Source organism: Manis javanica, chromosome 1 (genome assembly GCF_040802235.1).
Source record: "Manis javanica isolate MJ-LG chromosome 1, MJ_LKY, whole genome shotgun sequence".
NCBI lineage: Eukaryota > Metazoa > Chordata > Mammalia > Pholidota > Manidae > Manis > Manis javanica.
Genome location: NC_133156.1, coordinates 221662424 through 221676158, shown reverse-complemented (window position 1 = coordinate 221676158; position 13735 = coordinate 221662424). Strand labels below are relative to the sequence as shown.

Below are 13735 nucleotides of genomic sequence, written 5' to 3'. Positions count from 1 at the left end.
CACTCTCATCAAGGTCACCCCGTCCTCCTTCCTAAGGGGGACTCTGCTGGACACTGCCTCCTTGGAGCATGGTATTCATTGATTTGGAAACACCATATCTAGTAATTTCTTTTTAGTTTTCTCATATGTCAGAATTCCTCTGGGATCGCTCCTCATGTGATCATGTGTTCATGTAGCTTCCATCACTTTCTGTTATGGGTTGAATTGTGGCCCTCAGAAAGTCGTATGTTGAAGTCCTAGCTTCCAATACCTCAGTATGTGACTGTATTTGGAAATAGGATTGTTGCATACATAATTAGTGAAAAGGAGGTCATACTGGAGTAGGCCAGGCCCCATAATCCAATATGACTCGTGTCCACATAAAAAGGGGAAATCTGGACAAACTCACACACAGGGAGAACAGCACGTGAAGATGCAGAGACTGGAGTGGAGCTGCTACATATCAAGAAGTGCTAGAGATGGCTAGCACACCACTGGAAGCTAGAGGAGAGGCGTGGAACAGATTCTTCCTCACAGCTCTCAGAAGGAACCAATCCTGTTGACATCTTGATCTGGGACTTCTGGTCTCTAGAACTGTGAAACAATTAATTTCTGTTGTTTAAGACACCCAGTTAGCAGAGTTTTGTTATAGCAACCTCACAAACTAATACATGATCTAAATGCTGATGACTACCAAATCTCAAATTCCATCTCTAAGCCCAGGCCACTTCAGGAATTGAACATCCTACTAATTTGTGTGCAGATATTAATCTATAAAGGTAACTGCATGACAACATGGAGAGGCCAATGCCATTGGAAAAAAAATGTTTGATGTTACAGTTTCCCTAGAAACGAGAGGCACAGCTCACCACCCAGGACGATAGTGGTAAGCACTAGTGTAGGTCAGAAGGCAGAAAAGGACCAAGGGGAAGGCAAAGGCCACAGCCTTCATTAAGCAGGAAGGGTGAGGCAGGGCAGGGCAAACAGTTTAGGATTGGGTAGTTTGAATAATTCTGGCAGGCTTTGAGAATATGGGCTGTCCCGAGTTGTCTGGTACCTGGCCCTGGGTTGATATAGCACAGGGGAAACATTGGCTTGGTGTGTGAGAGTTAGATAAAGGAGGTGATTCAGAGTATGGGCTCTGGATAGCAGAGGAGATGGAAGCAACTTTGGTTGTTAGTTTGGCCTTGTGATCAATGGACACCGAAGAGACAAATACTGAATCTAAGAAAACACAATTACAACAACTACCAGCGTCCCAACCTCTACGTATCTGAGTCAGAACGTATCAGCTTCCTCAAACCTCACCCTCCCACAGTTTCCCTGTCTGAGGGACAGGCACAGCCATGTACCCCTGTATCTATGCAGTCAGAAACCTGGATGTCATCCATGATTCCTCTTTCTCCCACCACCTCCACCCTCCAACCAAGTCCTATTCTGTCTCCTATCTTAAAGGTGACTCCTCTCCCAAGCTTCCCTCAGTTCACACAGCCATTATCTGAGCAAAGTTCTGTTAATAGCATAATTGACCTCTGTGCTTTCATTCTCATCCTCCAATCTATTCTCCAGGTAGCCTGAATGATTCTTCTAAAACATAACTATGATTATGTCACCCACCCCTTCCTAAAACTCTTTGATAGTAGCTTCCTGCTCAGGGCTTGAGCTCTTTAGGAAAGAGCTTAGGAAACCCTTAGGAAAACCTCTAACATCCTTTGAATAGCTGCTCACAATCTCATATGCTCCAGCCCACCAAATTTCTTGGTTCCTTTAAGAAGTCTCTCACATGAAGGCTTTTACTTATGTTTTTCCTCTTCTGGAACAACTATTCTGTCCCTGTCTTCCCCTTGTCTAGGAAACTCTTACTCATTTTTTGGTTCCACTTTAAATGTATCATCATTTAACATCTGGCTACACTTCCACTACATGGGAGTTTGGGCAGCCCTCTCAGTGCTCCCACTACAGCTAGTACTTTTCTAATCCAGTACCAGGTGCTAGGTTCAACCTGACTACACATTTGAATATTCCAGAGAACTTCTAAGTTAAATTGATATCTAGGCTCCTCTCCAAAGGTGTGAAGCCTGGGTACTGGTAGTTTTTAAAACACCCGGATGATTAATCTTCAAAGTTGAGAGCCATTGCTCCCTGTAGATTGTTTTCATATCCCAATAAAGACAGGGAAAAGCACCCCTGGGGTATCTCAGTGCCTGGTACAGTGTGTGGTGAGTAATACCTGTTGTATTTACTTGAGAGGGAATGCATGAGACATTGTAATGACACTGTATGGGTGACTTTAACCTATGTGACTGTGTGTAATGTCTGCCACTCGAGAGCTGAAACCTGACCATGTGACACTGTGGTGTGTCACAGTGTGAATGTTTGCAGTGTGTGAGGTCTACTGTGAATGGCTGAACACTGGGACTGCATGTGAGTGGCCATGTCCTGAGTGTGAAGGTCACTGTGAATGATTACTTTGTGTGACAGGGCAGACTGTCACCAAAGGAGTGGCTGGGGTCTCTGAATAGGCTGCCTGACTCGCCCTGGCCAGGGCGGAATTTGAAGCAGCAGCAGGTGCAGATGACCCTCACTCACCAAGATGGCGGCTATGGGGAGGTCCCTAGTCCTGCACCGCTAGTGACCGCGAGGAGGAAGCAGGAGGCACAGAGGCGCGAGATCCGGACCTCGCGCCGGGAGACACTTGCAAGTCACTCGGGTTACCTCCACGCAGGGAGCAGGGCGCCCACCCCTGCGACGTCCTGGCACCGCCCCTCGCCAAGCCAGCCGCGCGCACCGTGGTGGGCGGGGCCCGGGTACCCCAACCGCCGGGCAGTGGAGGTGGGACTTGCACAGGCCGGCCAATGGCGTGTAATGGGCGGGGCCCGGTTCGCATCTGCGGACCGACTAGTCTTAAATCTGGCACTAGAGTCAGTCAAGAACTTGGGGGTCGGAATCCAGTGACACAAGATGCCGAGCTCCTTCCTGAGTGAGCACCATTCAGGCGCCTCAGAATGGCACCCGGACAGAGACCTCTCTGCTTTTGGGTCTTGGCGCTGCCCTCTACTTGGGCTACTACTGGGCACGTGTGCCCCAGGTGGGTGCGAGTCCGGAGCTCTGGCGGCGGGTTTGGGAACTCGGGTCTAGGCAGCAGCTTCCAGCTCGGGGTTCGAGCCCTTTGTAGGAGCTGGCATGGTTGGGCTTCCCGCCCCAGGTGAGATTTGCCGCCCCAACTCTTCCACCACCCCTGCCCGGCGCTCCAGCCAGCTCCGCTTTGCTGATGTTACCTAATGGAGAGTTGGTTCTTTGCTTACCTAGACTCTCTGCATCCCGCGTGCTCCCCATGCTAGCTTAGCCCTTTGGGCTTCGGAGAGGTGCTGCTTCCTATGATGTGGAAACATTTGGAGAAAGGCGGAGTGGATGGCATCCTGAGGTGTCAGGGAGATAATGCAGCTATGCCTTCCTTTTCAGGCAGTCTGGTTTTCTCAGTAGCTGCACTGAATGAAGGAACCGACGGCCTGTAGGGTTGTGGCTAGCTCCCAACACCTTCCCATCAGCTTAGTAGGTCCTTTCTTTTTTTGAGGGCTAGCAGAGGTTCCCTGCCTAGCTGAGGTCTAATAGATAACCAGAACTGTCCTTGCTCATTCAGCCCTGTTTTAAGTTAGGCCCTCCATGTATTGTGCAATGGCATAGTCTGATGAGGTTGATTTTGATGAACTTGGAGATTTTAATGTCAGTGAAATTTACATTAAACACATAATTTACATATCTAGAAAAATACTTAAACCTTTTACTCTTCATTAAACTCTGTCATAGGTAGCTGACTTGAACAAGAAACCTATTGATTAAAGCCCTTTAAAAAGATCTGTAGGGTTTTTAATGTTACCCAGACTTTTCTGTATTTTCAGAGCTTTCTACATTCGTATATATTGTTTATAAAATAAGTCTGCCTTAATAATACAGTTGAAAATCCAAACCTCACAATACCCTGTAAGTCTTAACTGTATGTCTGGAAAGTTAGTTATTTCAGACAAGAGCTATCCTTAACTGAACATTTTCCTTTGCTTGCAAATGAGACACACAAAAGTCAGAGATGTCTGCCAGTTTATATTCCAAACTCATCCTTGACTTCCAAATACTGATTAAAATGCAGGAAAAGTGCCATTCTGGAGCTCCTAAGGACATGAAGTTTGGGTTATCTGGCATGGTAATGGATAGATAATAAATGATTCATCCACAGTGACCAATGGCATATTACTAATTCTTAAGAAACACTTCACTAGAGTTAAAATGAAACACACAAAAATCAAACCCATGACCTAACTTATTAGCATTGCTCTACATTGCTGAGCGTTTGACCAAGGACTTAATAAATTGATAACTCAAAATCTTGGTAATTAGGATGCAGTGTAGTACAGCTCAGAACACAAGTTCTAGAGTCAGATGGACCTGGGTTTGAATCCCAACTCCACCCCTAACTAGCCTTGGCAAGCTTCATGACCTTTGATCAAAGCTACTCAACATTCAAACCTGTTCCCACAGGGGGATCATAGTACCTCTCTCAAAAAGATGTTGTGAAGACCATAGGATGTCATATAAAGTGCTTAGCACAATGCTTGGGACATAAGGAGCACTCACATTTTACCTGCTGGTATTAGTGGTAATATCACAATTACTAATTCTGTTTTGCCTCCGGCTTGCTGTGTGACTTTAGCAAACCTCTGTGAGTCAGTTTCCTCACTTATAGAATATCCTATCTCATAAATTTGGGCTTGGCCTAGTACCTGCATATGGCACACAATGAATTTCAGGTGTTACCATTCTAGGGCTTAGGGACCCAGGAATAAATCTCAGCTCACAACAGTCAGACTACCAACTTGGCCTTTCTGGTTCACAATTTACCTAGCCCCTTTAGAGCACGGACACTGCAGAAGAGACAGGAAATCTGGGCCTTAGGTTCTTTGGGGCCTGTGACAGAAATGCATGGGTCTTTTGGCTCTGTACAACATACTCCTTCATAAGCCTTCAGTGTGGCTAGGCCCTCTCATTCACTTGATGTCAATCCAGAAGAACCAAACAGAGGGATTGAAAGTCACGGCTGAGTGCCCACAGACATCATCTGTCCATCACCCCATCCCTATTACCTTCTGCCTGGCTGGCATGAAGGAAAAAATTCTGTTCACATTGGGACTCTATCTCTTTTAGAGCATGGTCGAACAGCAGAGGTCTCACAAGAAAGAAAAGGAAGTGCCGTGGTAGAAAAAGCCCTTCAGTGAACACACACAGCAGGGCCTAGGAATGGTGGAGTGCTAAAATCAGGAGGAATGAGTGCTGCCAGAGCTAGTTTTGGCAATGGGAAGATGACTGTGACTAGGAGGCCAAAGTCACCATTGAATGGAGCCCCATTTCTTCAGGCTGTCCAGGATCCCAACCCTTCCTGCAGGTCATCAGCTGGGCAATTTAATTTATTTCACATTCTCCAAAATGAGTCTGGGGCATGGATAGGCAGAGTAGGGGAGTTAGCACCCAGTCAGCTGCAGCAGCTTCCAGTTCTGGTTCAGAGTCAGTTCGGGGTCAGGGCTGGAGAGGTGACAGTGCAGGACTGGAGTTCTTCGGGGCTGTAACTGGAGTCTGTTAACAGAGGTGACTTGGCCGTTCCAGGAGGTATGCTAGATTTCTCCCCGCCAGACCGAGCAGTGCTTTTTAGGCTGGCCTCTGCAGAGGGGTCACTCTGGCACTGGGAGCCTCACTGGCTTGATGCAAAAATCAGGAGAGTGAGGTACTTCGTGTTGCGTGAGGCGTCAAGTGGTGACTGGGTCCTGGTGTCTGGCCTTCCTCGAGCAACAGTCACTGTGGAGACTTCCTACCCTACATTATGGTGTTTCAAGGGGCAGCTACAAAGCATCTTCTAGGTCTTACTGCAGTCTCGGCCTCTAGTCCCTTACTGGACATAAGGACAGAAGGCAGTACACTGAAGCTGCAAATACAGGGGAATCCTGTCTCCCTCTTTTAAACGGAAAGTAATCTTTGTCCCATCTACCTCAGTGTGGTGAGGGTAACGAGTAGTTACATGGAAGGGCTGTTTAATTGTACAACCATGAGGTAATATTTAATTTTTTATGTCCCCATTATACCCTGCTTTATGGTCTTAATGTTTAGCATAATGCATGCCCTCATATGACGACGGGAAGTTGTGGGAGTTGTCTGGGGATGAGGATGCGTAAACCTTTTGAAGAACATAGTTTCTAGTAATATCCTTGTGTGCCCTTTTCTCCAAAACCACAGTGAAGTCCTCCAAACACCAGATGGAGGACAGCTCCTGCTAGACTGGGCTGGTCAGTGTGACAGCAGTCAATACCCTGACCCTGCCACCCGGCCCATCGTATTATTGCTTCCGGGTATCACAGGCAGTAGCTGGGAGACATGTATCTTGCACCTGGTTAACCAAGCTTTAAGGGATGATTACAGGTAAAGATGGGCACAGCCCACAGGAACTGGACGGTGTCTGAGAATTTATAATAGGGACATCAATTCAGACCCTAATAGCTATGAGGAGAAAATGCTCTATGAAGGGGACCTTTTGACTGGGGTCTTTCTGAAGGCCACCAAAAGGGGGAGAAGGGCTTTTAGGGAGGGTCTGGCTATGACTACCTGTGTGTGCCACAGTGCTGTCGTATTTAACTGGGGCTGCTGTGGGGAAGAGCTGTGGTGAGTACCCTCCTTCCTCATCAGAGCCCTTGACCCCACTCCCTTTGGAGGCCCTTGGCCCAGAGCTCTACCTTCCTATCTTTCTTTTCCATTTTTCTGCCTTCTGGCCAGGGCCTCCCTCCCTACCCAATGACCTGGTTTGCCTCAGACCCACAGGGCTTTTGTGCCAGCACTACCAAAGATCTGGAGACAGCTGTGAGCCACATGCAGTGCCAGTGCTCCCAAGCTCCTCTGCTAGCCTTTTGGGAGTCCCTTTTGGAGGGTAAAGGCTGCCTGGTAACCCAAAGGCCCAGACTACCTTTCTTTCCTTCCTCCTCCATGTCCTTTCCTGTCCCCACTCATTGATGCAAACAGTTCTTTGATGGCTCCTGGTTCAATCTGCAGGATATCAGTGCTGAACTACCTGGCATGTATGGGGCAGGCTGCGGGGGGGTAGCAGCACTGACTCTGGGCATGCTGGGATTCCTTTGAGACCACCTGCTCCCTGGAGACCCCACTTAACTCACTGCTCTTCAGCCAGTGCCTCACTGTTGGGCTCTGCCAAGTTGTGGACCAGTAGGGTCTTGGCAAGTAGGAGGGGGCAGCAGACAGGGTAGGATGGTGACATGCCAGTCTATGCTCGGGTCAGTTCTCTATCTGGGCTTTCTCACTCATGAGATAACTCAGGGGCTGGCTCTAGGTCAAAGCCAGGAGTACAGCCTAGCCTGCTCTTCTGCAGAAATAGCAAGGTGATGTTAAAGGTGGTAAATGTAGACTGTGCACAGGTATAGTCCTTTAACACCCCCTTCATCCAAAACTGTCCTTCAAATACCTTGGTACTCCCTGTCTTTGTCCTAGCCTATCTCACCTCCCACCATGCACAGGCCCACAGTTCACCAGTTTGATGAGTGCTACACAACTGGGGCCTTTGGGTATCAAGATTGTGTTGCCTACTACCAAGCAGCAAGCTCAAGAACCAAGGTAGATGCCATCCAGATTCCTCTGCTCTGCCTCAGTGCAGCTGATGACCCCTTCTCCCCAGTCAGTGGTGAGCACACCAAGTCTGGATGCCTTAGGCCCTAGGGAAAGTGGGCCATGAGGTGCAAATGTAGAGGGCCCGGGCTCCCAGCAAAGGCCAGGGCTCCTGATCTCTTCAAACCCTGCCCCAGCCCTCCCCCTACAGGCTGCCCAACACTCTCCTCACGTTGCCCTGCTTGTCACAGCCTGGGGGGGCCACATTGGTTTCCTGGAAGGGCTGTTCCCCTGGCAGCACAGCTACACAAGCTGCCTCTCCCATCACTATGCCAAAGCCATGCTCCCCCACCCAGCCTAGCTGCTTAGCCTCGGAGCTCCCTCACCTTCTGGAGGAGAAATGAGCTGACAGGAGCACCTCTGGGGTCTCAGTTCAGTTGTCCCATTTATTAAATATCATCTTTTCCTGCCAAGTGGGCTGAGGTTCATTTATCCTTTCCTCAAAACTAAGTAAACCACTCAGGAACTTACTGCATATTCATCCAGGCTGGCTGGTCACTACCCAGCTGAACCTACTGCCTAGGTCTTCCTTTGGCCCCTTCCTTCCCTAACAGCGAGTCCCAGGCCAATGCTTGCCCCAGCAAATGCCGGGGGAAACTGAAGGATAGCAGTGTCTCGCGGCTCTTGGGCATCTCCACCTATTTCTGAAGCTCAACTCTGGAGCCTCTAGGAAGGCAGAGTGAAGGAGGCAGGCGGTGTGTCCTGGACTTTAGACACCATTGTCCTGGTGGGTCCACAGATGATGAATACAGGGTTCCCAGGACCACACAGGGCCACAGCCAAACTGATAGGGAAGGACAGGCAGTGCCCATCAGTCTCATGCCCTGTGCACCGACATGGAGTGAGAGGTGGGGTCCAGGTTTCCGCTCTGGTCTAGCCTGAGGGAGTGTCCAGGTCCCTGATTCCTGGAGCAGTGAGGCTAAAGAAAACCTGGAAAGGCACTCTGGAGCAGCAGGATGGTCGTAACAATAAGCCCAACACATAGCAAGAGTAGCAGCCACACAGGAACACTTCCTGCAGGAGGGTAAGGGACGCGGTCAGGGGCAAAGGCTTGCAGCCTCAAGAACAGAGCCATGCAAGCAGGTGGCAGATGGCCCATTCTCCAGGGGGCAGGATTTTACTATAGCTAAAGGTAGGGAGGGTGGTACCCTCCACCCCAGTGACTCACGCCGTGAGGGCAGTAGATGAAGCTGGCAACGACTGTCCACCGCCACAGAGAACAGGGCAGTTTCATGAGGTCCAAGGAGCTCTGGACCACGACCCTTCTCAGGTAGAAAGGCCACATCTGTCACCACAATGCCATGAGCCTCCTTCACATAGTACAGGCGCTGGGGACAAAGGAGAACTACTGAGGGAAAGCCCAGTTGGAAACATTCCTTCTGGAAAACATGCCCCCTACCCCCTCTACTGGCTCAGCCAGACTCCTTCCTGCACCCTTGGGGTAGAAGCAGGACTAGAGACCCCACCCCTCAGAGCCCTCAGGGTTGTAACCATCCCCACCCATTACCTGGAGAGAGAAAGCTATGTAGATGGCAACAGAGCCAGTGACTGTGCCCAGACCTAGGAAGGTGCCTGATTCGCTGCAACAAACAATCAAGTGTTCATTGTCCTGAAGGCTTGTGTAGCAACACTCATTCACTAAAAACGGACCTCAGGGACTCAGGCAGGGCACCCTCCCGAGTTCCTGAAGGCACCACCCACACCCAGCGGAGCCACTGGTCTCACACCTGACACTAAGGCAGGATATGACTTCATGGCCACAGGACTTGGTCCGAAGCGGCAAGAAGGTGGAGCCATCCCAGGCTGTGAGGTAGCAAGGTGGGGGCTGGCGTAAACGCTTGTGGGGAATCTGCACCGTGAAGAGTCGCAGCTTGGTAGGCTGGTCGGGAACTTGCCCAAACCTGGAGACCGGGTGAGAGGCTGTTCAGCTCCTCAGGTTTGTGCCCTTCTGCACCCTGGTCAGGCCTGGGGAAACACCTGCCAAGGCTTTGATCCTCCCCAGTGTCCCCTCAGTTTTTTCCCACTTCCCCACCACATATTATCTAGGCTGTGCCTCTTTTAGCCACCCTCCGGGGTCTTCACACCTGCAGGCCTGGTAGCGGTAAGGCGTGTTAGAAAAGGTAGGTCCGTTCTCTTGCCAGTGCAGCTGTGTCACCAGCTGATCCTTCTGCCACACGGAGGCCTTAAGGTCCCAGCCCACAGTTACCAACTAGTCAGGAATCAAGATTCCAAGGATGGACGGTTAGGGGATCCACTTACTGGACAAGAAGCATAACCCCCTACCTTCTCCACCCGCTCACCTCCTCACCTTGCCATCAGGACCCAAAGCCAGGTCCTCAATCTCCCCTTCGTGGGCTTTGAACTCCAGAACTTTCTCTAGGCTTGGTACCTGTAGCCAAAACACCACCAGAGTTACCCTGGGAACCCAGCAAGAGCACAATGATCCCCACACCTCTTCTCTTCTAATGGCCATTCATTGCAATCATAAGTCACAAGTTTCCCAGAACTCATGTTCAGTTTCTCAGAATTCTGGCCTTGCTAACTAACTAACTAACACTCATCTTCAAACCCCCCAAAAACCACACCTTCCAGACACGAATGTAGCCATCCGTCCCTCCAGTGGCAAGCTGGGTATTATCGTGGTTAAAGCATACAACTTTCTGCAGTGGATCAGGGCTGAAGTCTGTCTGCACCGCCTGCAAATTCTCTACATGGAGTTCTACCCCCTCTTGGTGGGTTTCAGCTCCAGACTTCTTCTCTGCTGGGGCTGTCCCCTTCCTCTGTCGAGGCCCCTGCTCCTTGGGACCTGCAACACAAACAGTCTGCCAGGTTCCAGGTTTCCATAGTAGGTAGTACTGGCCCCCTCTCTAGCGGTGAACATCCAGCTTCTCGCCTGCTACTACTATAACCCCATTTCCAGCCCCACTTCTTTAGAGACAGTGAGAGTGATCCTACTTATTTAACCCTTTTCCCAAAGCAAGAGAGGGGACTTCTCACCTGCCTTCTCTGCCTTGTTTTTGCCCTTCTGTTGATCAGTCTGGAAGCACAGGAGCTGACAGTGGGCATCCTGCCCTGCGGCAAGGATATTACCAGCCAGTGCCAAGTTCATGGTGGCCCGTGTCTCTGTGTCGTGGGAGTGTAGCAAAGAGGCACTCAGGCGACCATTAATCTGCTCTAGCTGCAAAAAGTGCTGTGAGAAAGGAAACCAGGGTGAGCAAAGTTCAGAGAGCACCTCAAGGGCAAACTTACATCCTTTGTAATATGAGATGTCTTACTCCTTAGCTTACTGCACTTCCTAACTCAAAAAGCTTTCTCCAACCTTTTTTCCTTTTTGTTGAGTCTCACTAATTTGTACAACAAGCAGGGCTGGGAGTATTGGGTCGAGCTGAAGCGTTCCTGTCTAAGCAGCGCTGTGTGCAGTTTTCACTTTCCCTCTGGAGTCTCTCAATCGCCCGCTAAGTTCGCCGCCGAAATCCGTGCTGGGGCCAGACGTGCCAGGGCTTCCCACCCGGGAGGGGCAGGGTCCGAAGCTGGGTGCGGCCCTCCCCCGCTACCCCCCGGAATCGCCCTCTGCCTGTGGCCTGACCCGGCCCCAGTGGTCTTGCGTTCTCACCACGCCATTCTTTATGCCTGTTTTGGCGGCGCCTCCTCCGCCCGCAGCGATGAGCAGCCCCGCGCTGGGGTCGACTTGAAGTGCGTACAATGGGAAGGGGGCCCGATACACCTCAGGTGCCCGGCGCCGAACCATCTTGTTCTCCGCGCGCTTCACTGTCCGCACCGAGGCGTGCGGGACATGCCGCGCCCGGCCTTCGATTACTGCCCCGGCTGCAGCTCAACTTGGTCCCGTCGGCACCGGGAGAAGCTCCAGCCCTCCTCACACCCTCAGGGTGGCCAAAACGCCAGCCACACGCAGGGACGAGTATCCCGGCTCCAAGCTGTCTAACCCAGGATTTCCGACGCGCAGTGCGCTTGCCCGCCGCTCTCCTCGCGCAGGCGCAGAGCCGCCAACACGCGTCAGCACAAACCGGCTGCCGGGTGACGGAAAAACGGCCCAGGATTCCGATCGCCGCCCACTTGTGGCGGCAGACTCCGCCATCTTTGTGAGGGGCGGAGGAGGGTCGTTCCCACCACTCCCGGGGTGGGTCTATGGTGGCTGTAGGAGGAGGGTAACTAATGAAGGTTGAGGGTAGTTAATAAAACTTTAATAAAGAAATATTTGGATTAGGGCTGTCCACGCTTAAGCGCAGCCTTTACATTTACCCCAGAAAGGAAGTGATCTACACTCTTGTCTGTTAACAGAGGCTGCGTGGCGTTTAAAACAATCCTGGCATCAAATCTCGAATCCACCGTTTACTAATGAGGAAACCACTATTTAGCTTAATAAAACACCTGTCCTCCGTGGTGGGCAGAGGTGGACGTTGGCCATTCTCGTAGCTCCACGAATGGGCTCCTGTTCCTGAGAGTTTGTGGGTGGGGGCTGCTTCCCTCTGACACCATCAGCGGGAGGCAACTTGGCTCCCAGGCAGGGCCGGTCTTGTGTCTGCCTGACATCCCAGCTACCTGTGGGGGCCTTTGGGTTTCTGACCTCCAATGTAAAGACCCGATGTTTCTCTGCCACTGAAGGCTAGGCATGCTCTTCCCTGCAAGGAGACATCTATCACTCCCCTGACTGGGTCAGGTTGCATCCTCGTTAACCTAAGGTGTACCCAGAGAAAGGGGCCCTGTGGCTTCATCTTTGGGGATGCCATTATCTGCCCCACCAAATGCAATTAAATGTGTGCAGGGACTAGCAGAGCCTTCTGCACATCTCAGGTGCTCAGGCCTTGTGGGTCCCATGCCCTCCTCAGTTACAAGGCATCCACTTTTTCTGGCCAGTGTGTTTTGTCTGACTCTCCCCGACCCCTTTTTGGGTTCTGGCCCTCTGTAGGTACAGCCACCCACTGTGTCTGCTCAGCAGGACACAACAACAAGTTTTACAGTGTCAGGCTTTATTGGATACACTGAATGGGGGCCCAGGAGTCCAGGGGCCCCTGGTCCTCTTTAGCTAGGAGAGAGAAGACTCCATAAGGGGCTCCCACTTAATCCCTCCATAAGGGATTAAGGCTGGAGAACATGCCTGACCTCCAGTCAGCCAGCCCATCACGGTGTCTCGAGGGCTCCCTGAGACCTGGGGCCTAATAGAGATGGTAGGGTTCAGAGGAGGTGCTCCAGAAAGCTTCCTTGGGTCTGGAACTAGGGTGGCTACTCTGGAGAAGCAGGCCTCTTCAGGCGGAGGAAGGCCTGGGCTTCAGGGAGACCATGGTCTCCTTTGGTTCCTGAGGAGGAGGCCCTGAAAAGCCTGGAATTTGGTGAGAGAGGGCTTACAGACCTGAGGCTCCCTGTCTGGAAAGGTGTGCCTGGGGCTGGATCTGCCCTGGTCTGAGCCACTGAGGCTCGAACCACTGGGGACTGAGATGCATGCATTTGACACCCATGGGCCTGAGTGGCCTTGCCCTGAGGCCCTTCCTCCTCTGGCCTTCTTTCTGGCAACAGATGCATGTCTATGGCCTGGCCCCGAGACAGATGGAGGCCAAAGCCAATGCCTATGCGGAGTGGCCTGCATTCCTGGCCCCATGCATAGGAAAGGCAAGCAGCCGGGGTTCAGTCCCGTAACTGGGGACAGGGCAAGAGGGGCCACAGGACCGGACACACACCAGGCATACAGGATACTCCACAACTGGGGCCCTGCCATTAATGCCTAGCCATATATGCTGCAAAAACAGTAGCCACAGGTTGCATGCAATGCGACGGTGCCCCAGATGGGCAACTAGGGCCTTCACCAGGGCTCCCAGGTCCCTGAACTCTGAAGGATCCCTCTCTTTTGCAATGCATTCCCCTCCCACCCCAGGGGACTCAGTGTCCCTATACTGATAGGGAGGCAGAGGCTGAGGGCTGGGCTGAAGGGAGTTCACAAGTGGTGAGGGGCCCTGAGGGGAGCACCCAGTGGGTGCTGTGTTCTGTAGCAGCACCTGGTCCTTGTACTGAGGCAACATTGCCTCAAATTGGG

The 13735-nt window shown here is 51.5% G+C and overlaps 3 protein-coding genes across 3 annotated transcripts; 1 reads left to right on the top strand and 2 right to left on the bottom strand.

Moving 5' to 3' along the window:
• The first annotated feature begins 2380 nt into the window (after window positions 1–2380).
• Window positions 2381–7992, top strand: ABHD1 (abhydrolase domain containing 1). Its single transcript, XM_073218060.1, is given in 13 exon segments — window positions 2381–2403; window positions 2612–2811; window positions 2961–3077; window positions 5777–5812; window positions 5815–5913; window positions 6249–6438; window positions 6637–6682; window positions 6835–6918; window positions 6921–6940; window positions 7063–7233; window positions 7397–7447; window positions 7542–7705; window positions 7827–7992. Coding segments are annotated over 13 exon segments (1365 nt in total). The 3' UTR covers window positions 7991–7992.
• A 63-nt stretch (window positions 7993–8055) lies between these two features.
• Window positions 8056–11670, bottom strand: PREB (prolactin regulatory element binding). Its single transcript, XM_017650681.3, has 9 exons — window positions 11303–11670; window positions 10687–10879; window positions 10275–10495; window positions 9998–10078; window positions 9774–9898; window positions 9417–9590; window positions 9197–9269; window positions 8858–9017; window positions 8056–8703 (listed from the first exon to the last, which is right to left on the bottom strand). The coding sequence occupies exons 1-9, from the start codon at window positions 11435–11437 to the stop codon at window positions 8609–8611; spliced, it is 1257 nt and encodes a 418-aa protein (XP_017506170.2). The 5' UTR covers window positions 11438–11670; the 3' UTR covers window positions 8056–8608.
• Window positions 11671–12837: 1167 nt separating this feature from the next.
• On the bottom strand, window positions 12838–13735 carry PRR30 (proline rich 30). Its single transcript, XM_017650612.3, is given in 3 exon segments — window positions 12838–13026; window positions 13028–13307; window positions 13310–13735. Coding segments are annotated over 3 exon segments (765 nt in total). The 5' UTR covers window positions 13722–13735; the 3' UTR covers window positions 12838–12953.

Bases quoted from the DNA above. Each gene is read 5' to 3' on its own strand.
- PREB (XM_017650681.3), bottom strand. From the start codon at position 11,437: ATGGTTCGGCGCCGGGCACCTGAGGTGTATCGGGCCCCCTTCCCATTG. The intron at 9,591-9,773 runs GTGTGAAGACCC...CCCGGTCTCCAG, and splicing joins TACCGCTACCAGGCCTGCAG to GTTTGGGCAAGTTCCCGACC. The intron at 9,270-9,416 runs GTGTGAGACCAG...TGTTTGTTGCAG, and splicing joins ATATCCTGCCTTAGTGTCAG to CGAATCAGGCACCTTCCTAG.